Below are 24,489 nucleotides of genomic sequence, written 5' to 3'. Positions count from 1 at the left end.
AGACAAGGCTACAGTTCCTGGGGATCTAGGCCTGGCATCTGGTGCTAAAGAAACTGGCCGTAGACCCCTCTCCCTGCGCCGTCTCTGCCTTTTCTCTCAGGATTTGGCTTTGGGTCTTTTCCAAAGGGCCTGTTCCCATCTTTCCACCCCCTCCCCTTCTCCAGGAAAAAATTCAGATTCAGCCTTAAAATTCTGCCCCAGCTTCAGTGGCTGTGTAATGGGAGTGGAAGCAAAGGCCAGGCCGCTGCACCCCAGGGCTGCAGCACAGTGGTGGACAAAAACACCAGTCTCTGGGGAGTGATAAGAAAATGGAGAATACTGTATTTGCTTTAGAAAGTTTTTACATATAGATAAACACGCAGTTAAGATAACAGTAAAAGCGCCCTACGGGGAGTGAGAGATACCTCCAAAGCAGCTAAGAAATACTTGAAATAGCTTTTGCATAAGAATACTACAGTCTCACTCTCCGCTTTGCAAGCGACAGGGTCCCTCTTCCTCACCCAGCCCGCCACGCCTTGACTGCCAAGTCGATGCCAGGAACATCGAGTGGGAGGGGAACCCCAAAAAGGAAAGAGACAGGTGAGTGGGGAGGGAGGAAAAAGGTGGGAGAGAAAGAAAGAGAAAGGGAGAGGAGAAAAAGCAATATCATATACAGGCAATTTCTACACATATATTACAAACTGGGAAAATGACCAATCATTAAGATATACATAATTCATATAAAATTTTGAAATAAAAATAAAAATCTGTTACAGTCATAACTATTCTTTTTCCACATTTATAACCAGTACCCACACAGGCAGTGACAGAGTGGAGAGAAAAAGGTGCTTAACAAGAAAATGATTGTCTGCTGAACAAAAAACAGAAGATTGCATTTTGTTTGACCAGTACTTGGACTTAAAAACAGAGAAAGAAAGAGAGCAAGAGAGGAAAAAAGAGAGAGCGCAACAAAAGGCGAGAAACATTTGCTATTTCCCTCTCGAGGAGTTCTTTTTTTTTTTTTTTTTAAACAAATTCCGAACGGAGATGGCGGGTTTTTTTCTTCTCTTTTTGTCTGTTTTGCTTTTGTCGTCTTGTCGTCGTGGTGGCGGTCGGTTTTTGTATAGTCGACTCTTTTTTAATCGTTTTTAACTAGAGAGAGTATTTTCCCAGATACAAATAAATCGTCATGCAGGTGGGGTGCCGGGTCCGTGGGAACCGAAAGGAGAAGCCGTGCTTGTCCTAGAAAGTATACAATTGTCGCCTCTTTTATGCTGTCTGCCCGCCGAATCAGCGCTTGTGACTGTCTGTTGGCTGTCGCGGTCCTTTGGGGTGGCCGTGGTGGTAGATGGTGGTTGGGAGTTGTTGATGGTTTGCGTTTAACTTGTTATTTTTCTTGGTTTTTATATATTTTTGGCTGGAGTGGAAGTGTGTGTGTATTTAGGTGTGTGTATGATTGTGTATCCTGATTTCGGTTTGTTCTGGGGGTGGAGGAAGAGGAGGCGGTCAAGGAGGAGGAAGGGAAGGAGCGGGGAGAGGGGAGGAGGGCGGCCTTGGGTATCATACATCACATTCCGAGTCGCTGGAGGTTACCGAGAGGATGGAGGTGCCGGTGTCCGCGCGCTCCGTCAGGCTCGACACGCTGGTGGTGGGGCTGGCCGCTGTGGACGGCGACTCTGCTGAGCCGTGCGTGGGGCATCCGGGCTCGGCCAGCGAGCGCATGCCGCTCGGTCCAATGGCCTGGTGCTGGAGCCTGCGGGAGACAGAAAACGGCGCACGCCCTGACACGGCGGCCCCAAGACCCGGTTCCGACAAGCCTCCACCCCAAGCCTGCGCCGCCGGGAGCCGGGCCTGCCGCCCTGGTGCTACTCCGCCTTCCCCAACCCAGTGCCCTTCGCCAGCGCCCCCTGATTCCACTCTCTCGCTCATCCCCCTCCTGCTATACCTAGCTGATCCCGAGCGCAGCAGAGTGTCCCCCAGCGCGGTCTGGGCTCCCGTCTCCCTTTCCCCGGGGTTCTCTGGGGTCTCCCAAAGCTTCCTAAATCATGGCGGGCCTCGGAGGAAGAGGTACAACCCCAGGCCGGCCGCCTGGGGAGGCCTGGGCGCTTGCTGTGAAAGAGGCCCAGCCCCAAAGGGGCAGAAGTCAGGGAGAGGCAGGATGTTTCTACTTCCCCAGCCCCTGGGACTCTTCAGACTCAGTTGGCTGTCCCTGGAGCAGACAGGTCCCCTCCCTGACTCCTGCCTCAGCTCCCCCAAGCACAAGTCCAGAGCTGCAGGATGCTCGCCCGCTGGAGGTCCTCCCATGGAGGACCGCTTGGCTTTGCTCTCTGGATCCCTGAGCAGAGTGCAAGATCGGGGGAAGAGAAAATGGTGAAGCTGGGAGCAGAAAAGCAGGGGAAGAGGAGCGAGAGAGAAAGTGGGCGACAGAGGAGGCAGGAGGAGACTGTAGAGCCGTCTTTGGCTGCCCCTTCACCCCTCCAGGCTGCCAGTACCTAGTGTCTCTGGAGTTCTCCCCACAAGGAGGCCTTCCCCTGGTCCTGGGCGCTGCCCTCATCGGACGAAAAATTGGCTCCACAGGCATGGGTGAGAGGGCCAAAGGTTCAGGCCTGGGCCACCTAAACCGGAAAACACTCCCTCCCTCCAGGGATTCACACCCAACCCGCAGCCCTGGCAGCTGTCAGCAGCTGCGGCCTGGCTCCCTGCAGTGCATTAGGCCAGGGCACACCCAGGCAGGCCCGGGATACAGGCTTTCCCTCGGGGTTTCACCCAACTCTCTCCTTCCCCAGTGTCTCTCCACTTCTTTTTCTCCCTACTTCCCCCAGGCCCAGCTCTGCTGACAGGTCAAGCCCAGTGCAACTTTGTGACTTTGTGGCCAACTTGCCTGGGCAGCAAGGCAACTTCTGTTTCTGCTTATTCCCTAACTTAGTGGACCAACGGCATGTTCCTTGGCTAAGGCAGGAGGGCTGCACCGACACCCACGGCCCCTCCACTCCCAGCCTGGTTCTCCAGTTGCTGGTCAGACAACTTGCAACGCCTTGGGAACAGGCCTGCTGCACGGTGGCCACCCCGGCCTTTCCCCTTTGTGGCAGGGACCCAGTTCAATTTCCTCTCCCAGACGTTCGTGGATTCCTCCCAGGGTTTTTGCAGTGCGTGGAAGTAACAGCCAGGTGGCAAGGAGCTCTTTCCTTCCTTCCCTGTCTGCAGGCTCCAGCGGAGCCCAGAGCCGGATCCCGGGCTGATAAGGCTGGCGCGGGTGCAGCGCGGGGCTAAGGCTCCCAAGGACTCGACCCAGAGGTTATGGACACTCAGGACCTCATACACACTCTCCACACTGACAAGAGCCCCTTCGGGGCAAAAACAGCCCATACGTCCACGCTCGCCCTTCTTCCGCGCTCCCAGGCAAGCGGAAACTTTCTCCAAACTGACCAAGAGGTCTAGGCTTCTCGCGCGCTCGGCAGCCGCTCGCCTCCTGCCTCCTGTCCGCTCAAGCCTCTTTTCCATCCATCTCCCCCTCCCCGTCCCCGGAGACGGTAGCCAGGCCGCAGGGTCCCCGCCACTGACCTGTTCTTGGCCGCCGCGGCGCGGTCGCGCTGCCTCCGGTTCTTAAACCAGTTGCCTACTTGTGTGGGAGTGAGGCCGGTGGCCTGCGCCAGTTCGCGTTTCTTGCTGGGGTTGGGGTAGGGGTCCTGCAGGTACCACTCCCGCAGCAGGCTCCGAGTCCGCTCCTTGAAGCAATGCGTCTTCTGCTCGCCGTCCCAGATGGTGCGCGGCAGCGGGAACTTCTTGCGCACGCGGTACTTGTCCACCGGGCCGAGCGGGCGGCCGCGCAGCTTCTCGGCCTCCTGGTAGTGCGCCTCGAGCCACATGGCCTGCAGCTTGCCGTGAGACTCCTTGGTGAACTTGTGGTTCTCCAGGATGTGGTAGAGGTCGCGGAAGTTGCCCGTGTGGAAAGCGACCACGGCGCGCGCGCGCAGGATCGACTCGTGCTTGTTGATGGCCTCGCACGCCCCGGGGGCCACGGGCAGCGACCAGAGGAAGCGGCCCAGCCGCTCGATGTCGCCCGTCTCCTCCAGCGTCTCGCAGACGCTGGCCACCTGCTCCGGCGAGAAGTTGAGGGTGGGCAGCTGGAACATGGACAACTCTTCCGGGGGGGCCCTGGAGCCGCCGCCGCCGCCGCCTCCCGCTCCGCCAGCACCGCCGCCTCCCACACCGTTCCCGCCGCCGCCGCCTCCCGAGCCGTTCCCGCCGCCGCTACTCGCCAGAAGTAGGGAGCGGTGGTGAGAATCGGCGAAGTTTGGCAACAAGAAGTGGGAGGAATAGAGGTCTAGGGGGGAGCGGAATACCATGGACTGACCTGAGAGGAGAGGAGAAAATTCAGGGAGAGGAAGAGAGAGGGGAGGAAGAGGAGGAGAGGGGCGATGGGGACGAGGAGGAGGGAGAGGAGAGGGGGGAGGCGGAGGAGGGAAGGAGGGGGGAGCAGGAGGAGGGGGAGGAGGAAGGGCGTAAGGGACACCCACACCCCGAACACATCCACACACACACACACCCGCGCAGCCACATAGAGAGGGAGGAAGAAGAGCGGCCCGGTGCGCGCGCGCAGAGAGCGAGCCCGAGACAGAGAGGGAGAGGGGGAGAGAGCGAGCGAGAGCCAACCACCGCCGAGTCAAGATTCAGCGATTCCACAGCAATCGCCCTAATGACAACAGCCTCATAATATCTCCCCTAAATCCACAGTGAGTGCAGCATTGAAACATTTTGTTTCGCTTTTCTATTGGTCTGCGGAGTGTCGTTGTAGCGTTGCCACGGCAACCGCTGCCAATCACTGTCAGCCCTGCCAATCAATACCGAGAACGTAAGGACGGTTTTACCACTTAGCCAGAGTGGGGGGGTGGGGGGAGGGAGAGAGGAGGGAAAGAGGGAGAACGGGGGAGAAAGAGAATTTTTTTTTTAATCTTTGCAACTCTTAATCTCACTACTTCCCCTTCTCTTCCTCTCTCTCTCCTCGTTTCTCACTGTTTCTGAGCTCTTTTCCCCTCTTCCCCAAAGAAGTTGGTCCAGAAAATTTACAAGCCATGGACATACAGTCGTTAAAAGGGATGAGCAATTAAACGGGGGGATTTTGTTGGGAGGTGACAGGCTCCCCACACTGCATGAAGGCCGGGGGCCAGCCGCCAAGGAGAGGCCGAGGGGCAGCGGAGCCAGCACGGTTTGCACACGGTGTGCACGTCGGGCCGCCTCTTTCTGCCTATGTGAGCACTAATAGTGGCGAGAAAGAAAGGAGAGATGAGATCATGGGGCCCACCGCGCGCCGACCCTGGTTCCGCGGGCTGCGGCGCCCCAGGATCTAGAATTTTGGGGAGCATATGGCTCCTGGGAGCCGGATCTCAGGACCCAGGGCTCAGGAGGCCACTCTGGCCTCCCTGGTCTGAAATCTTCAGCCACATTTACCCCCAACTTCCTCTGCATTGAATCTGGTTTCTCTTTAATTCTGTTTCCAGTCAAGGAGCCTTGATTTCCCCTATTGCCTTATATTTTTAAATAGCAGTAGAAACAACAGTACCCTTTCCATCATAAAAGGCGGCCCACCTCTTTGTTTCCCCCCAGGTTTCAGCTGCCTTCCTAGGAGTGGTAGAGAAGGTTGGGTTGAGACGACTGAAGGCCCTCTTCCCCCTTCCCAAGATGCCCGGTAGCCCCACAACGCCCAAGGGACTAGTGGATCTGGCTACCAACCCCAGAAGGCACTCAAACTTTGGAGGCTGCCCTGAAGAAGCAAGCAGGCCTGAAAATTGCTTGTTTGCTCACATAGTAAAGAAAAAAAAAATCCATGTAACATCATAAGCCTAAAACAAACCCCAAAAGGCCCATGACATGAAGAGAGCCCTCCCTCCCCCTGGCCACTGCAACCTCCAGGCCAGGCATGGGTTTTTATTCTAAGGTATGTTGCGTTAAAGAACATGTAATCAGCATCTTGAGCCGGGCCTCCCTTTGTGAGGCTTCTGTAACTAGGGAAGTGTGATTTACGCAGATTTGTCGGGGTCAGTGATGTCTTTCCCCTAAGCACTGTGTATATTTAGACAGGACTCGGTTTGGTGTTAAAAAGTGTATATTTTGAATGAGTTCACACACAGTAGCCAACAATGCCCACATTGTCGGCCCGTGTACAACGTGTATTGAAAACGCAGCGTCCAGACTTCAACTAATCTGCCCTCAATAAAGCTGAAATAATTATCCTAAGCTGCCTTTCCAGAAGAAAAATCATTGAGGAATTCAAAACTTTTTTCTTTAAAAAAAAAAAAAAAGGATCTTTTCTACATTCCGATGCAGATCTGGGGGTGAGGCACTGAGACCAACACCACTTTGCAGATCTCAAAGAGGGAGGCAAGAAAGACAGACTGTGAGAGAATTTAAATAGGAAACCTAACGCTACTAGGGCTGTAAGTGTCCCAGCCCCTAAACCCCTAGTTCTGGCCTCCTTAGGCCGTGACTCCCCCAACACCAGGCTTCCCGGGTGAGACATGCAAGCTGCTTTGGAGGCTCCACTGCAGCTGGGAGTCTGTGGGCTGAGCGAAGGGGCTAGACGCCGGCCACTCAGCCCCCAGGCAGCTAGGGTCGCTGGTCTTAAACCCGCTGACTGAGGCAGTTAAATATTCGCCCAAAGGGAAGACCTGCCAAGCCCCACTTTGTGGGGCTCCGTGTATGTCTCCCCTCCGTGAATCTTCCTCCCGCCCGAGTCCTTTTCTGCTCAGCTGAGAAGCTCTAGGCGGTCGCTCACTGCGGGCCCAGAAAGAGCCCTAAGGTTGGGACACAAAAACAGACACTTCATCTTTTCTTCCCTACCCTTTCTCTCCTTTCTCTCGTCGGGGAAGGATTATAGGCTGAGGGGTGGGAGGGGGAAGGGGCAGGAGGAGGAAGCGGGGGAGGAAGGAATGAAAAGGGGGAGGGGAGTGGGTATTGTGCCGCGTGTGGGGGGAGAATTCCTACGGGTGGGTTTCCGAATATTGTGTTCAACTTTTTGAAAACAGCTCGTGACCCCGAAACTGCATCCCTGGAACCGAGGACCCAAGGCGCCGGGCGGGCGGGTGAACCCAGCCAGTCCCCTCCCAGTCCCCGCAACCCCCGCCTCCGGGTTGGGGCGACCCGGCCTCTCCCCGCCGCTGCTGGGCCAACCCCGGAGGGAGGCAGGGCAGGTGCTGCGGGCTCTGCCGAAAGCGCTGAAATCGAAAACCGTCGCCACTCCAGGAGAATTGAAGCAAGTGGGGCTGAGGTTCAGCTCGGCGGCACCTCTGCCCCTAGCCTCAGCCGGGGAGCCTGCCGAGTCGCCGCACCCCTCCGGCGGCTTGCTGGGTGCAAAGCGGGGCGGAGGGCTACAGCCAGGCGCGCAGCTTTGTGCGCCCGGCCAGAGCCGGGAGCGGCGGGGTGAGCGCGCAGCCCCGGGCTGTCTGAGCCTCCCCGCAGAGCCGAGCTCCTCGCCGCCCACCGAGCCCACCCCGCGGTCCCGCAGCTGCCAGCGGCTCTCCGCTCCGTCCCGAAGCACCACGCCTGCCGCCTGGAGCCCGTAAGTTCAGAGTCCAGAGAGCTGGGGAGGGAGGCGGGGCGGCTTGTCCGCGGCATGGATGGCTGGACTGGCTCCCGGCCGAGCTGGGAGGACAGACTCGGCAGGATGTCGATCTAAGGTGCTGATGGGAGGTTGGTGGGGAGGTGGAGCGGCAGAGCTTCCCCTCCCAAATTCCTAGACGCTGGGCGTTGGGGAGGGATGTTAGGAGAAGGACCTCGGGTTCTGGGGCCCAGGCTGCGTGCCCCGCTGCTATGGGGATCCGAAGTGCTGAGCAGCGCGAGAGCCGGGAGGTGGGCCTGGGGGACGCCTGGAGGAGGTGGCGCGCAGGGGCCTCCTGCTCCCTGGGTCTCTCAGAGAAGGACGATCTGGATGGCTAGGTCGGCCCCGCGGGGTCTCTAGGTGTCTTCTGCTCTCTGGCCGCTCAGACTCCGGGATCTGGGATATGGCACCAGTACAGGCCGAGGTCACAAAATTGTCACCATCGTCTCTGCTTTAATCCTGACCCAGGCGATGAGGACAGCAGCACAGGTGATGAGGGGAGAAAGGGCCTTTGGGCTGGAAGATAGCCTTCTCTTCCCAAGACCTACTGGGCATTTACTTACAAATGTCATTCCCAACCGAGGCAGTCTCAACTCCACCAGAAGAGGTGTCTAAGAGAGTCCCACGCTCTCCTAGTTTCTGTTACCGGCAAAGCCAAGAGGTCTGGAAGCCTCCGAGAGAGGAAGACCCGAGGGCTGGGGCAGCGGCACCCACTCGACCTCGCTCATCTCCATAGGCCAGTTTGTCCTGGGGGGCAACGCTTGTCCGGCCCCCAAGACTTACGGAGGCGGGAGCTGGCCCGCGGTCTGGGCCTCCCCGCAAGCTGCAAACTGAGGCGCTTGGCGCCGACGGCCAAGGAGGGCGCAGGGGAGCGCAGCACGCAGGCGGGGAGGCCGCGAAGCCCTTCAAGGACCCCGATTACTTTCCTTTGAATGAAAAACAACAACAACAACAACAACTGCTCCCTTCCCGCGCCCTCGCCCCTCCTTAGCCTCCGGGCACCCGCGCTCCAAGTAATTGTCGACCAGGACAGTAAACACAGCTCAGTTGCCTCAACTTTCTCCATACATAAAAGTTCCCGGCGTGCGGGGAAATTTGAATATTTGATCAGCCCCTTTGAGTGACCCTCATTAGCCTGGCGCCCTGCTAAGGCCCCGACATTGCAAGAAAGCTGCTGGGCCCGGCATTTGTATGCCTTGTTAGCGCCGCTTAATGAAGCCGCCCCAACCGCTCAAAGGCGGCCTCCCGGCTGGCGGCGCACACCTCTCGGCACCCCGCTCTGCCTAATGAGCCCCACCGCCCGCCGAAGGCCCCTCTGCCCCCCACATCCTCAAACAAGAAAAGTTTGGCTCTGTCTTGGGCCACCGCACCTCCCACTGCCAGGCCCAGGAGAGTGGGCACAAACAAGGCCTAGGTGGCTGTGGTTACCCAGCCACAAGAGAAGAGGTGGGAGACTTGGGTGGGGGGGCAGGGGGTGGTTTGTGGCCTTTGGTTGTAGCCTAAGGAGAGCACTGCCAACATTTCTCAAGAGGGTCAATTTCAAATCAGTCACCCCAGTTCCTTAAAGAACTGCAAGTGGACTAACCTTGGTGTGGCAGAGAGTAGATGCCCGTGGAGGGTCAGCTTTCCATCTCCTTCCTTCTCCAAATTCCTTTGGTCTCCACTGCCCAGGAGGCTGCCTACTTTTTTTTTGCAGAGATCCCGGGTGTAACAGCCAGAACTGGTGTGCTAGGGCTTGGAGTTAAGAAGAGGTGGGCACACCATCATTGCTCCCACCATCCACAGACCTCAAGCACAGTCAAATGTTATGACTCCCACTGCCAGGACACTAGGCAAAGGAAAGGTACACTTGACACTAGGAAAGGCAACGTACAACAGTGCACCCTATTCTTGTACCCAATCCTAGTCACGATGTCTCTGATTTTTTTCTTTCATCACACATCGGGTCTCCAGGAGGCCTGAAAAAAAGCACTCTAGGCAAAAGGCCACTCTGCACAGGATCAACTCGCTGCTAGGGTGAGACTAAGACTAAAATAGGCCTGAAGGAGAAAAAGAGAGGGAGAGCTCTGGAAGGAAGGAGGACTAAAGCACCATCTACTTCTTTTCTTGGTGGGACAAGTGACATTGTTGACCAGCAAATGTCAGGAACCTTGTTAGCAGTTGGGCTTCAGTGCTTTGAAAGAGTAGACTCCTTCCCCTCTCTACCCCCTCTCTCCCCTGATGCCCCTTTCCCTGGACAGTTGTTACTCAAGGCCCCTCCTTGCTCACCCAGCTCTTGGGCTTTTAAGGGTTACTTTTGAGGGGATTAATATACAGAGCTTGGAAAGCAAGCTTGCTTTCAGGTCCACACTCTGGGCATTCTGGAGGTGACCACCCCCCCACCCCCATGCCCACAATCTCTCAGACACACATGGGCTGGCCAGATTGGTAACCTCTGGAACCCATTCCAGAATGGCCACCTCTAGGAATGAGTGGCTCCATCCAGCTCTCATCCTCTGCCAAAAGGTCAGGTAGGCCTTGGGATAGCACAGCCTTCTGAATCCATCTGGTCTGCTCCTCTTCACTTCTCTCCCCCAGCTCAACTGGCATGCTCCGCCCCTTTTTCCATTCCACGACCTCCTAATTCAAGCCCAAACTGACGAGTTTTAGAAATCATCTCTGCCCTGGGCAAGGCAGTGCCCGGGGCCTTGATCCATGCAAAGGCCAAAGGTAGGAGCGGGGAGGAGAGGAGTTGAAGCTGTTGGAGAGAAAAGGGGTCCTAAGGCGGAGGGTCTAACTCAGCTCTGTGGCCCCAAGGCCAGGCCCACCAACTGCTCAGGGGAGGAGGCGAGAGGAGGGGGCTAGGAGTCCGCGGGCCTCGGTCGGGACAGGAGGGACCTGAGGCGTCGGCGTGGGGGGCTAGATCCATAGGAGAGGGGCGGGGAGGCGGGGGTCGGGGGAGCGCGCAGGGCGAGGTGGCGGGGGTGGGGGGGGGGTGGGGGGGAGGTTTGCGGTCTTTAAGAGCCACACTGCTGGCAGGAGAAGCGCGAGGCCGGGTGCTGGTAGCGCCTTGACCCCGAAGGGGATTTAGCGGGAAGGGAGCGGCCGGGCTCCAGGGGCTTTGTCCCGGGGCAACCAGAGAGGCCGAGGCACAAGAATAAGGAGCGACCGCGTCTTGAAAGGCCGCGAGGAGGCGGCGGCGCTGCTGCTCTTGACTTCTGAGCAGGGCTTAGAAAGCCTGTCCCGGCTTAAGCCGAACTGCGGGTGCTGGGCCCTGAGCACCGAGTCCGGGGGCTCCCAGCTCCCGGCCTCGGAACCGAGGAGGCGTGGGATGAGGGTGGGACACTGGGGTGGCTAGAGACCTGGCAAAGTTTCTTTTGGCTCTGCAGCCGCCGGACCCTGTTGCCGAGCTGCGAGCCTGACAGGCTGCGCCAGGCATGGCCAGAGAAATAATTTTCTTTTTCCAACTTGGGCGTTTGGTTTTGTGTGTCCACCACGCGCAGCTCCGGAGCCGGCCGACCCCACATGGATTCTCAACAGGTGGCCAAGTAAGTCCATTTAAGAATTCTGGTTCTAGCACCAGCTCCTCCCCGGGCCCCCTTCCCTTTTCCCCTCCCAGTTCCCCCCCACCCCACCCCCCGCCGGCAGCCCCGAATTCCTGCTGCTCCTCCCGCGGGCGAAGGCGGGAGGAGGTGAGGGAGGGGCTGAGTGGCGCTCTCTCCCGGGGGCCCTCCGGCTCCCAGCTGCAGCCCAGGACGGCTCCACCCGGGACCCGCGGGCCGGATCACCCTTAGGTCGGTCGTGGGCCTCGGTGCCCCGAGGCGTGTGGGTGGCGGAACGCGCCGCAGCACCTCCAGAGTGTAGCGGGCTGGAAGGGGACCCGGGCCCCCGTGGCCGCGCGGCCTTTGTGTGTAGGGGGGGGGGGCGGGGGTGCTGGGGACAGAAACCCACCTATACACCCTCTCTTATAAGACACCGGGATCCAGCCCCGGGGGAGCACTCGCCAGCTATATACAGTAGCCCGCAGAGGAGCGTCTCAGGGGCCAGGGCTGGGGACAGGGTGGGGGAGGTGGAGAGGGCAGAAGCGGGAGGAGAAGGAAGCAGAGAAAGGCAAAGGCAAGAAATCCGGAGCGTCCGAGTGAAAAGTCAGAAAAATGTCCTCAGAGCGCGCAGGAAACAGGCGCTCACGCCCGCGGGTGCACATCCTCTCCCTCTCACACACACGCACTCGCACCCACTCCACACAGGTAGCCCACGCACGCGGCCTTGGCAGTGCCTGGTCTCCTGCGCCGGCGCCCCAGCCCAGCCGGGAGGGACTCGCCCTCCTACTCCCTTTCCTCGGCTGCCAAGAACCCCTCCGCCCCTCCAACTTTGCCCCGAGACTGACTGGGGGAGCTGGGAGCACCCCCACCCCTCCCAGGGCTGGGAAGCAGGGAGGATCTTACCTGCGGAAAGGTAAGGGAAGCCGGGAGCAGGAAGCAGCGGCGGATAAATATTCATTAGGAAGTGTGTCTCCTTTTAAACCGCGCGGCGCGCGCTCTGGCTCCTATCTCTCTCCCTCCCTATGTCCTCTTGTGAGGCTCTCTCCCCCTCTCGCTCAGTCTCCCCCCAACCCCCACCCTTTCCTGCGAAATGCCGGGTGGATCCCTGTCTAGCTAACCTGTTGGGAAGCCTGAGCTGCGGGCAGCGCCTGCACAGCTGTTTGCCTTCGCTCTTGGGGCGCGTGTTCCCCATCCTTCCTCCTTTCGCCCAGCCCCTTACCCCCTCCTAAATTACTACATCATTAGCTTTATTTTCCGGTGGTGGGGGGGGGGGGTGGTAACGGCGCAGCCCGATGCACCTCCCCAAAGCAGGGCGAAAAGCCGGCGATTTCAGAAGCTGCCCAACTCCATCTCCTCCCAGTGTAGTTTTTTCTTTTCCCTTCTTTTCATCTCCACCTCCACCCTGTACCAGCACTACTCCATCCGGATCCCCAGCTGGGTCGGCAGTGAGACTCCAGGTCTGCAGGTCCAGTGCTCGAGCTTGGGACTTCACCCTGCACTGGACATGGGGATGGCTCTCCGAGTCCCCCTTTCCCACGTAGGTTTTCTAGGTTGACCCAGTCTGGGCACCTGGGCAGCTTGGAATTCATGATCAAAACCCCGGGGGCGCATAGCAAGACCCTCACCTCTCCAGGCCTCAGGGGCCCCGGGTCTTGGCCCTTTGGCCGAGCCTGGGAGGCTGTATGGAAAGTGGGAGAGAGGTGGCCTCACTTTGTGCGAATGCGCAGGAGACAGGCCGACGCACTGACAACAGCCTTTCACGAACAAACTGACCTGAAGTTAGCCGCAAATACTCATCTTTCTCACACTCACGAGAAAACACATCTACAGGATTCCAGGAACGCACCGGTCCCCGCACTATCCCTGCGAGAACAGCTTCCAGTCGCGTGCTAGCCACCCGCATTCCCATACCAGCACGCCGGAGACCAGCGCGCCCGCCGGCTTCGGGGACTAGAAGACGCGCGGGCCAGCAAGGCGGCGCCCGGCGGAGGGATACATCGCAAGGCGGTAGCGGCACGACCCTGACCACCCTTCTTGGTACCCTTCCTATCCGCTCCAGGCCCTTAGGCCTCTCCAGGGACTCTAAGAGATGGCGTGGCCCTTTAGGGTGCGTGGCGGTGGCAGGGGCTCAGGGTCCGGCAGCCGGCTGAGCTTGGAGCGCCGAGGTGGGGGCAGGAGGAGGGGCCAAGGGGGCGGTCCCAGGCCAGCTCCCAGTTACAAATACAGCCGGTCCCCGGAGGAGGCCGAGGAAGAAAGTTTCGCCCCCAAAGACGTAGATTACTCACCCTCGAGGCGCCTGGACTTTCAGTGTTGGTTCCTAAAAGGTCCCCAGGATCCCGGGGCGCCCTGATCCAGTTGGTGGCCTGCGTGGAGGGGTGCAGTCGCGAGCCTTCAGGCGACTTCGCGGACTCCCCCACCACTCCCATTTGGCCCGGCCCGGCCAAAATCGACCAAAAGAGATCCCAAAAGCTGTTTCGAACCTTCTCCCCCCTCCCCCCACTCAAGGAACAAGGCTCAGGATCCTCGGAGGATCGCCCTCTTCCTGAAAAGTTAAGATGGGGAGATGTAAGGTGTAAGAGAGGCCTAGAAGGCCCTGGGGCCGGAAAACCTTATTAACCTCGCGCCCCACCTAAAGCCCCGAATTTACACTTGCACACTTCCTCCTCTCCACGCAGACTCAGGGGGTCGCGTACGTCGGAGCTCAGGCTTAAAGCTGAGTCACCTGACTGTACACGGAACGTACATGCAGTTGTACCCGAATGCACAGGAGAATTAGAGGAATACTAACAGCAGGATTTGAGGGGGGGAAAGAAATGTCCACAGACAGTATTATTTGAATGAACGGGTGCACACCCAGTTGTGCGGATGCAGACAAAAGCCGCAGTGCCCGCGCGCGGAGTGACCCCAGCCACAGGCAGGTGTGCAGGAAGCCACATGCAGGGAGAGTGGCTCGAATGAGGATGCAGAACGCGAGGCCAAGGGCTTCCTGCTAGAGAGACGGACGTTGGCTCCCCGAAGGAGAAACTTTGTTAAGCAGACTGGGTGAAATGTTCCAGATCAAGTGCTGGAGACTAGAAAGAGCACCGCATCCACCCCAAAGCCGACCCTTTCACCTTCTTCTAAGCTGGGCTGGAGACCCCCAGAAGAGGGCAATCCAGAAAATATTCATTTTGACCCGGATTATTTATTTGTTATTACTATTGGTTTATGAGATTGTGTTCTGAAGGATAGGGTGGAAAGCATAGACGCCTTCACTCAAAAGCTGGGAGATTTCTAATAGGAACGTTCAGCCCCAACCAGGATTCAAGAAGCCAGGGGGCCCTTGTTTTGCCCCCTTGTCTCCCTTTATGCCAAATTTAGTCGTTAAAAAGAGCCTTAGCTAGCTGCATACTCTCCTGCCTTCACCTCCACCCCAATTCCCTTTATATCAAATAAATCCACAAAAGAACACTCCAAAGCAAACTGAATTATTTGATTTGTTAGACTGATTTTCTTGGTGAGATATTGGCAAGTTCTCACTCCCTATTGCTCAGTTCCAAACAGAACCTACTGTCCTGGTCAACTTGGAAGTCAGGAAGGGGGATTCCTAGAGTAGCTCTCCCAAAAGACAAGTGCACAGGCTTGATTGTGGTTTCAGCTCTTTTCGCCTGCCCCCGTCCTAGTAAACCTTCCAGATAGTAGCCACCATGGTTTTCCTGCAGAAGAGGCTAGCACCCTGGGTGTAATGGTGCCCTTACATCCACTTCACTTCCCTCCCTAAATCTCTCTCTAAAAGTAGAGGGTTCGCTTGGAAAATTCTTTTAGACTAAAATAGGATGGAGAGGGAGGAAGAGGGCTTTCTGGGCTAGCAAGTAGATAACATCCTGCAAGGGGTAGAGGAAGGTTCCTCTTGTGAAAAAGAGATGAGCCATCCTGTAAACAGGGAAGGACAGGTTGAAGCAGATGTAGTTGCCCTAGAAATGTAGAGGGTAGCGTAGGGATCTGAGTAGGAAAGAATGTCTTCCCTTTTGGGGTCAAACACTCTGCCCCTTCTCCCCCTGTACTTAATTCCTGGAAATTTTAGCAAGAGTCGTTTTGAACAATAAAGAGTGAATCACTTTAAAGTCTGTTAATGTTTCTTGGAAGGACAGTTTCTTCCAAGACCTTTTTCTTTCTCCAGGTCTGTTTTTCCTCATTCCCTAATAAGGGTCCACCTGCTGTTGTACCTCAGAAGGAGACTGTGACAGAAGGGCTGGGGGTGAATAAAGGGACCATTGCTCCCACACCTGAAGTGTAACTTCCATTCCCTGTAGCTGGGATTCACATGTGGAAGCAAACTCCTTTCCCTTGGGGCATTTCTTTCTCCCCTCTGTGGATAGTTTATTTAGACCCTTCCCAATAATAAATAACAATCAGCATTTTAGAGTTGGAGATGTTGGCTATTACTTACCAATGAATTCTACAGAATTCTCCAAACTCTGCTTGTTTGATTTAGAAAACTCCGGTTACATAGCTAAGCTCATTGCAGCATTTATCACTCAAGCAGAAAAGCAGCTCGTTTTCTCATAGCCCCACATGCCCCATGTACACTCACTGGAGCGAATTTATTTTTCTCTGTGTTTCCTAAACGCCCTTGTCACCGCTGCCCAGCCACCGGGCTCAGGGTAAAACTAGGGAGGTTTGTGACCTCTGGAATGGGGGTGCACTGTGTTGTTCGAGTTTTTTGTTGTGATGAGTTCTTAGCGATCGTGAGCTCCTCTCCCTCCCTCCCTCCCTCCCCCGTCCCAGCCTCTCTCTCTTTCTCCCTCTTCTTGGTCCCAAATGAGCCAACTGTAGTTGCACGCGTCTTCCTTACGAGAAACCCGCCGCGCTGATAGAAGCAAACCATTTCCGCTGCCCGGGGCAAAGGGCTGAACTTCGTTGTCCAGTCCAGTGCTGCGGCGGGAAAGTGTGTGTCGGGGGCGGGGGATGTCTATGCGGGTGGGGGAGGGGCAACCATCACTTTCCACAATAAAAATAACCAGATACCCCTTTAATCGCTCCCGTTAACAGTGTCCTTGCGCCAGAGAGGCCGTCTCACCTCCAAAGGCGTCTTCACCCCCGGAGGGCCCAGGCTTCCAGCCACAGCCCGGCAACACTGGGCCCGCGCGCCCGAGAGGAGGTGCTCCGACGGCAAAAATCCCATACATTTTTAACTACAGTGATTACTAAATTAATAGCAGGCACTAAGACAGATGTCAAAACGTCTTGAAAATGTTTATCTGTGAATAATTGAGAAGGTGGTGGGACGCATTATCTGATTGTGTAATGAAATATGTATGAGGAACAGCTGTTTGCAACAGTCCCCTCCCGCCGCCGCCTCAGCCGGGGCCCTTCTCTTGAAAGCAGAAGTCTCGATGAAGTTGGTTGCCCACTTCCGAACACTTGGGAGCCCGCTGGGCCCCTCCGGGGCTGCTGGCAGAGCTGTGGTTCCAGCGCGCGCCGGGGACAAACTCGCTTCTTGGCGGAGGACATCAACGTGGAGTCACCCCTCGGCCTCGCTCTTTTGGCTTTGGTGGCGGGGTGAGGCTGCCCCGCCGGCCGACCTGGCCTTCGTGCCTTCGGGACTGGCAGCGGGCTTGACTTGCCCGACCCAAGGAGAGCGCGGGCTCCGGCGGCGGCGGAGGCCCGGCCCTGGCTTGCGCCCCCGGAGTGGGGCGGCCTGCTCTAAGGCGAGGGCCTGGAGTCAACGTGAGGTGACGGGGCTCCCAAGGGGGCTTTGTTTGGCGCCGCGGCCACACCGCGAACTTCCTTCCAGCCCCCAGCCGGTCCCCACCCCAAACCCGCGCGCCGGCCCCGTTTGTTTTTCCCAGTCCCACGCCCTCCACCGGGGCGCGCCAACAGTTCTCGGGGCGGCGTCAGCGGCTCGGGGCTGTGGCCCAAGGCAGGCCCGAATCCCGCTGGGCTCAGCGAGGCGAGCTCCAAACGCTCAAGGCGCGGAGAAGGAGCTCGCGGTCTTTCTGAAATTCTGGGGTAGGGGTCGGTCAGGCCGGGGAGGTGGCCGAATGAGGCGCATGGCCTTGGCGGGAGGCAGAGGCCCAAGTCCTGGTCTCGGAAGGGAGCGGGCGGCCTGCCGCCACTCACTCCACTGCCGCCGGGCCCCGTCCCTCTGCCCCAGCCAGGCAGAGAGTGGCAGCGGCACGGGAGTTATACGAGGACTGACCCTCTAGACTTGGACCTTGAACGCGGCGTGGGCAACATTCTAGACCTGTGACCCCTTGCGGGCGTGATGTTTTCTTCTCCGAGTTCCAGGCGCCGCGTATCGCGGCGAAGGGTGGCCTGAGCCCTGTGCTACCCTCGGCCCCCAACCGGGCTATAGGCCAGCCCGCGCCCCCCGCCTTTGCGGCCTCCCAACTTTTCGTCCTCCCGAACCTGGCGACCCCGTCATTCGTTCCCGGCGTCCAGCCTTTGGCCCCGCCAGCCCTTCGGGCACCGCGGGCCCTGACCGCTCCGGGGCTGGAGAGCGGAGGAGCTGCGGCTCCAGGGCAGCGAGCGTCTACGAGGATTCCACCCGCTGCCTCTGAGTCGAGATGCGCTCGGGCGTTATTTCTCGGGCGTCCCCCCTTTTACCTAATCCCTATGCTTTTATTCTAATCCCACACATTACGGTTAATCTGTAATGATACCGCTTCGGAGGTACCTGTTGCATGGGAGGCACGGTAATTTGTAGCCTTGGAAACAGTTTAAAATAAAGATTATAAACAGTGATGTCAACTGTGTTTATTTTCGGCGCGGGGGGGAGTTGGGGGCCTGGCAGGCCCGGGACGGAGAGGACGGAGTCTGGGGAGAGAAGGACCAAGGCGCGTGGGGCAGAGCCGGGTGGGCAGGAGTCCGGGGGCGGGCGAGCACCAGACCCCGCTCCACTTGCTCCCGTCGGCGCCTGGTGTCTTTTTGAGTTTTTCCTTTTGGGAAATCGCGTGGTCTTAAATCTTGAGGCATAGCGAAAGAGGAACAGTTTGCAAAATTGAGGAAAACTTGGTGAACTTGAACCACTGTGTTTTATGAATTAGCATTCAGCCGGGGCCCTGCGTCTCTTGGAGGGACGTTGAAACCGCTGAGAGCAGAGAAAGCAGAGAAAGGGCGGCTTGCAGGACCCTTCAGCTGCAAGAAGGCAGAGCCGCGTCGGTACCGATCACGCAGCGCTCGGAGCTTCCTCCTCTATTAAACACACCGGCAACTGCAGCAACAACAACCAAAAATTGTTCGCACACCGAAAGCAAAATTAAACATAATTGCTTTTATTTATCTCTTGCTTTTAAATCATTAAAATATTTTTAGTTACATTGTATAAAATAGCATCCACTCTGATTATTACCTGCCATATCTGTTGATCCGCTCCTTGAGTATTCAACCCAGAAATATTAACAATTAAGAAAAAAGCAGATCTTATATATTGTATCTGTCAAGATATGTTACAATTTCCATTAACAAAAAAACATTATTCTTGTTGAAGAAGCTATGAAGCATATCTTTCATGAGCACTTTATTAATAATCATAGTTGTCAAAAAGAATTAGATATGCATAGATTGTAGATGCAAAGGAAATATTAGATGCACAGAATAAAATATACAGTGGGGTTGAAGCATAACTATTTTTCTTTTTAAAATAAAATTTTACCCAGGTGAAAAAAAACTGAGCTATTAAGCTTACTTAAAAGATGGCTTTGTTGGTTTAATTATACTGTAGTTATTTTATAAATATGTTTCAAAGGAAGCTTGCCATATTGCATGTCAATGAGGACTGTAAAGAAAAGCTCACAAAAGCTAATGCATACCAAATACCAAATTTTAGTCATTAGCATTCCTATTTATTACAAACTAAAGAAACCTATTAACAGACAAGAATTTCTATTTAGCTAGCATTACAATGTTTGGCCATTAAAATAAAAAGGGCAAAGTATATACGTATTTTTTCCCCTTGGAACTATACTTTTTTTTTTTTTTTTTTGCCTAGAAGCTCTGGTGAAATTGGAAGATGTTTTTCATTGGGGAAATGCGGTTCTACAGTGGGAATGGGCCAGAGGGGCCAGAACCACTATTTTTAGTTGCCAAGCTTAATGCTATTCATTTGGGAGCAAGAGCAGTGCAGGGCTGGGTCTGGGCAGCTTGTGGAGGGCTGCATAGTTACCACAGTCTGTGAGGGGGCCCTTTGTCTTTAATTTGTGTCTTGAGCATATGCAAATTATTAATTGTTTTCCCTCTGGGGGAGGGAGTGGATAGCAATGGTAATACTGCTTTTGTTTGGATATTAACATTTCCTTAAATGCTCCCCAGGCAGGGTACTTCTCCCAAGGCGGATCCCCCTAGTTGGAAAGCCCACCACCTCAATGAATACAAGTGTATTAATTCTAGAAACACACACAGACAGGTTTGTGTCATTTCAAAAACCTTTTGGGTTGAGCAAAAGCGGCAATCCTGTTCTCACAACAGAAGTAAATGTATGTATAAATATTTTTGAATGCTGATTTGAGAAGGGAAAGAAACTTTTCAACCATTCTTACAGTCAGAAAATTTAAAGATCTTTTTTCTTCCTAAAATCGGGGCAGATTTTTTTTTTCCCTAATTGGGTAGGGAAAGAAGTAAATATTACAGGAACTGAAATGAAATGTTTGGGATGATAAGGAAGGGTTATTTTGAATTAGGTGAGATATTTTTAAGTGCCCAATAGGAAAAAAATAATAGTTATATGAGCTTGTTAAACCAAGCAACTTGAAGCATAGGTTCTTCTGGCCTGATGTTGGATTCTGCCGTCATTGGTGGACTTCTAGCATTTAAAAGCTTGAAAAAATGTAAGAAAAGTGCTTCCCCAAAAGACCCATATGAAAATAGCAAGTATCAGAAGGAAGGAAGAGAATACGTGAATTCTTGATTTAAAAAAGAAAATCTCTCTGCCAAAGTCATCAACATTTGCAAACCCCACAAAAAAATGTTTAGCTTTCCAATAGTAAAGTTCACTGTGTTGTGTTGGTGGGGGCAAGTTATCTCTCTTGTGATGACTCGGGCAACAATAAAGGGGGGAAAGTGTAATGATTCCTACACTGCAAACTTTCCCTGAGGGCAGTAACAAAAGTCACTGTATTAAGCAGGAAGCTTGGTGACTTAATGCTGGCAGTTTCAGAAAAAAAAAAAAAAGTGAACTCTCTCCATTTCTATCCCATTATGTCTGGACAAAGTGTCAGCCCCCAAGTTTCTAAAGCATATTTGATCCAAAGGTGGGGGAAATTGTTTTAAATACCTAAGTGTATCAAAAAGGATGAGACTTGCCTCAAAGGCCAGATCTACAGAATTATTTGGATACTTTGACTCATCTTATTCATCCCAAATGAACAAGTCTGATTTTGCCTCCACTTCAAGAAAGCACATATTATCTAGATGGGCTTCCCACTTGCCTCTCCCTTATCTGTATCTTTCCCCAGCATCAAATAGCCAAGGAAGAGAAGGCTGTTTCCCATCAGTTGTGTCCGACTCTGTGACTCCATAGACTGTAGCCTGCCAGGCTCCTCTGTACATAGAATTCTCCAGACCAGATTACTGGAGTGGGTAGCAGGGGATCTTCCCAACCCAGGGACTGAACCCAGGTCTCCCTCATTGTGGGCGGATTCTTTACCATCTGAGCCACCAGGGAAGCCCATATTTAAACTAAGGTCATTTAAATCTTAACATGGGTGAAAGATAACCCTGCTTTCAGTTCTCTTAAATCTCATTCCAAAGAGCGTATCAGGGAGACCATCTCAGTGATAAGATGGAGACCCTTTTCTCGGGAGCTAATCTTCATCTTGGGGAGAGGAACTTAGATAGGTCAGGATGGCACAGAACAGTGCTGTTCTTATGGGTGTCCAGTCTGGGAGCCCACAGGAGGGAAGCATGGGAGAAATCTTAGAAGGCTTCCTGGAAGAGGTGGGCTTTGTGCTGAAGCCTTGAAGGTTGAGTATGACATGAGATGGTGAGGAGGATGATTTATAAACAGAATTACTATACAGTTAAGATATAGTGACAGCTCTTACATAAACAGGCATTCAAAAGTGCTTATTTAAATAAATGAGTGGAATTATTTAGAAGCCTAATAATAAACTCCTCTAAACTTTTCTCCTTTGGACGGCCCATCTACCATGTTAACCTGTTAGCATGTTAAGCTCTCTTATTTAGTGTTGTATTTAGTGTTGTATTTTCCCCTCATTCGGGCTGAGAGACCTCAGTTTGTGGTTACTGATGTCTAGGGCTGAATAATACCCATTGGCACCAGGCAGTGAGTGAAGGTTCTTATTCAGAGGAGACTTCTCCAGTCTTGCAAAAATGAGGGGATTCCTGCAATCATAAGGAGTTTGGGGTTTTGTTTTCACAAATCTTCCTCTTAGGGTACCAATTTAATGTTTTGTTTGAAACATCCTGGAATGCAAAATGATGAAAGGGAACTTTTTAGGTTTTTATACACAGAGCAGATTCCACTGAAAATGACCTCTGGATTAGAAACAAGGAAACCAGTTAGTGCCACTAATTAGTGAATGCATAATGTGGTTCACTCAATTCAGCTTCACTTTTTTTTCCCCTGAGAGATAGGGACATTACTGGCTACCTTTGTCTATGTGGTAAGACTTTGTTTTTGTTCTTTAAAGAAGAAACCATAGGAAGGTAGTCTTTTTTCATAATTCTGGCTTCCAGCAGTTACAGGATTTGGGTGATATTAATCAATTACGGATAGGTTTTTTTTTTTTTTTTCTCCCCTGGAAACAGATGCTTATTAGTTTAATCTTTAAGATACAAATTTTAAAATGACAACAACCAGAAAAATAAACAATACTGCCAAGCTGGGAAATCTACACCCATAGAGTCTATTCTTCCAAATGTATTTTTATGCTTTAGTAGAGTCTGGATGCCTAGGACATACAATCCACATTAGGATACAGCAGAGATTTGCTCTTCAGAAAGTATTAATACCTTCGCTGAGCACAGTGGTGCCAGACTTTATCATGCACCAGGCTGAATATCTCACATGGCCATTCTTTCTGCCGAATCTTCTCTACTCTGCCCTCACCTCCACCTCTGCTCCAGAAATCTGACTTTCTTCCGGTTCTTCTTTTCTTCTTTTCCTAAACAAGCCATTGTTTCTTCCTAAACTAAGCATGAAAGTCAACAAGTTGAGGGCAATTCCATTTCAATAATAAACAGATGTCTTTTGAGTTCCCGAGACCCAAGTAAAGGCCCTTCCACGGGAAGCACCTTATTCAAAAGGAGGAAACACCAAGGATTATGAATGATTCGGCTGTGAGTGCAGCTGAAGTGGAACCAGCCTCCCACTCCCACGCCCTGTACAGTCCCTCCGAGCTCATCGAAGGGAAACTTGCTTTCCCAAGAGCCCATCTTTTCCTGGTTGTAAAATGTGTCCCGTCCTAACATACACAGGCTAAACATATGGTGAACAGTGTGAAGAGAACATGTGTCCATTACCACTTCCAAGGGCAGAGCCAGGACGTGTGTTCAATAAAGGAATTCTTGTATGGGAGCCCTACACCATAATTCTCCAAAGAAAGCTGAACTGACCTCAATTTGTGTGGGTAACCTGCTTTGCGTGTGTATGTGTGTGTGTGTGTGTGTGTGTGTGTGTGTGGTGTATTTACAAGGCCAGATGAATTCAGGCCACTCAGTCTCTTGGTATTGAGGAGGAAAAAAGTACTGGATGACCTTGTGTGTATGTGTCGAGAAGGAGGGGTCCCCAGAGATTAGAAAATGAAGAGGGGCTGGAATTTTTATTTTAATTAGTCTCATATTTCCCTGGAGAGCTTTTCTGAGCATATGATCTTCTTTCTATTTACTTGTCTGCAGCTAAGTGTGGAGACTCACCAAACCCAGGAGGAAGAGTGGACCATCTTGACCTCAGCTGAATTATGAAAAAAAGTTAGCCCTGGCTTCCAGAAATACTAAGTCACATGGAGGCAAAGTTAAGGCCGGGTCACCAAGGATAAAACAGAAGCTGCTTCCATGACTCAAAGGTTCACATTAACCAGAGGACACACTGAAAACCCTCTTCTTGTGTGAGACATGGAAAGCCTGCCTCAAGGGTGGACTTCGCTTGATACGGCAAGTGAGGACTGCATCCTTCAGTCCTGATACCCAGGTCACATCTTCAACTCCTGCCGGATCATGCTGTGAGGGAGGGTGGATCAGGGACAGGGGAGGGGTCTGCAGCATCAGCCAAAGCAGCCAGAATTGGGATGGGAAGAACCTATCAACTTGCCTTGGAGATGGCAAGTCCCTCCACCCACTGAAGGAAGGCACCCACCTGGGACAGAGAGGGTTATTAAGTCCTCCCCTGAGTCACAGCACTGATGTCCCCAGAAGATCTCCAACCCTCTGTAGTAATCTATAGTATGAATCAGTTGGGGTGAAAAAGCTTCTTCTATCAAGTTTAACAACTTTCTGGTGTAACTTCTGAGAGGGTTGATTGCTTATTCATGCGGAAGCAGGACGCCCAGTTCATTTTGCCTGTTTTTGCTACTCTTTGTTGGGTTTGGGAGGCTGTTATGGTAGCTGCAAATGGCTTCTCAAGTGACATTTGCTGACATTCAGTGAAGTACATTTATCAGTATTCGGCAGCTCACCTCTACACATGCAATCCATTTTGTTTTGTTCTTCATAGCAACCTCCTTTCCGACACCCGTGCCCTGAAAATGATAAATGGCAAGGTGGCATATTTCTCAAGCTGCACTCAAATGTCACTGTGAAAAATCTTTAATGGACTAAGTGTAGCTCTTCACGTTACAACTTGTCAGGTACTGAGAAATTCTAGAGTTTCTCCCTAATCCACAAGTCTTTGGAACCACACATCTGCAAGCAGAGACTAATTATAAGCTACACCAGTCAGACCTGGGCAAGCAGAAAACAAGAAGAAAACATCTGATATCAGTTAATTCATCTTTATTCTTATTCTCATTCCATTTTTGCTACTTCCCTTCCTACTCAGAGACCATGCCAGGTATGAGTAATCTGTTACTCTAATTAAGTGGGTGATGGCCCCCACCCCATGCCCCATGCGGGCTTGTAATCCAGTTGTTCAACCAGCCTTCTCCAGAATATCTTCACTCTTCTCCTCCGAGACTCAAAATCTCTAGGACCTCTTCCATCCCTCCACCAAATCCCTGATTCCAAATTATGAACCCTGGCCCCTAACTGTTGACAATGGGATAATTCAGAGGTACCTAAGATGTCTGGCTAGAAGGGCCCTTTCTCCTGTCTCCCTAATATTTCCTTTTCAGACCATCCTTCCAGAGAGCTGAAAGTTTTACCTCACTGCCAAAAAGGTCTGCCTATTTTTTCATCACCACCACACTGCTCTCAGGGGAACAGCCTTCAGGCACTCATTCACCCCTCAACATGGCTTGC

At 53.5% G+C, this 24,489-nt stretch overlaps 2 protein-coding genes across 6 annotated transcripts; one reads left to right on the top strand and one right to left on the bottom strand.

Annotated features, from left to right (window-relative positions):
- Positions 1-298: 298 nt before the first annotated feature.
- SIX3 (SIX homeobox 3) lies at positions 299-4,803 on the bottom strand. Of its 5 annotated transcripts, none has more exons than XM_044925875.2 (3): positions 3,541-4,803; positions 1,573-1,732; positions 299-1,460 (listed from the first exon to the last, which is right to left on the bottom strand). In XM_044925875.2, the coding sequence occupies exons 1-3, from the start codon at positions 4,323-4,325 to the stop codon at positions 1,383-1,385; spliced, it is 1,023 nt and encodes a 340-aa protein (XP_044781810.1). In that variant the 5' UTR covers positions 4,326-4,803; the 3' UTR covers positions 299-1,382. The 5 variants fall into 5 exon arrangements, with proteins under 5 accessions (XP_044781810.1, XP_044781807.1, XP_044781809.1 ...); XM_044925872.2 differs by having other exon boundaries at positions 299-1,221; positions 1,546-1,732; positions 3,541-4,802; XM_044925874.2 differs by having other exon boundaries at positions 299-1,221; positions 3,541-4,802.
- A 326-nt stretch (positions 4,804-5,129) lies between these two features.
- LOC102414896 (protein STU1-like) lies at positions 5,130-17,820 on the top strand. The gene is made up of 5 exons (XM_044926666.2): positions 5,130-5,228; positions 7,002-7,534; positions 11,056-11,100; positions 12,925-13,131; positions 16,126-17,820. Exons 1-4 carry the CDS (start codon positions 5,130-5,132, stop codon positions 13,046-13,048), a joined length of 801 nt encoding a protein of 266 aa, XP_044782601.1. The 3' UTR covers positions 13,049-13,131; positions 16,126-17,820.
- The last annotated feature ends 6,669 nt before the right edge of the window (positions 17,821-24,489 follow it).

This window comes from Bubalus bubalis, chromosome 12 (genome assembly GCF_019923935.1).
Source record: "Bubalus bubalis isolate 160015118507 breed Murrah chromosome 12, NDDB_SH_1, whole genome shotgun sequence".
Classification (NCBI taxonomy): domain Eukaryota; kingdom Metazoa; phylum Chordata; class Mammalia; order Artiodactyla; family Bovidae; genus Bubalus; species Bubalus bubalis.
Note: the sequence above shows the minus strand (reverse complement) of the source record. Positions and strands in the feature narration are given on the sequence as shown.

Excerpts from the sequence above, each read along its gene's own strand:
- SIX3 (XM_044925872.2), bottom strand. The coding sequence starts at position 4,325 with ATGGTATTCCGCTCCCCCCTAGACCTCTATTCCTCCCACTTCTTGTTG. Across the intron at positions 1,733-3,540 it reads GCCGCGGCGGCCAAGAACAG|GCTCCAGCACCAGGCCATTG; the intron begins GTCAGTGGCGGG and ends TGTCTCCCGCAG. Across the intron at positions 1,222-1,545 it reads CCAGCGACTCGGAATGTGAT|GACAAGCACGGCTTCTCCTT; the intron begins GTATGATACCCA and ends TATACTTTCTAG.
- LOC102414896 (XM_044926666.2), top strand. The coding sequence starts at position 5,130 with ATGAAGGCCGGGGGCCAGCCGCCAAGGAGAGGCCGAGGGGCAGCGGAG. Across the intron at positions 7,535-11,055 it reads ACGCCTGCCGCCTGGAGCCC|CTCCGGAGCCGGCCGACCCC; the intron begins GTAAGTTCAGAG and ends CACCACGCGCAG. Across the intron at positions 11,101-12,924 it reads GATTCTCAACAGGTGGCCAA|GATTCCAGGAACGCACCGGT; the intron begins GTAAGTCCATTT and ends ACACATCTACAG.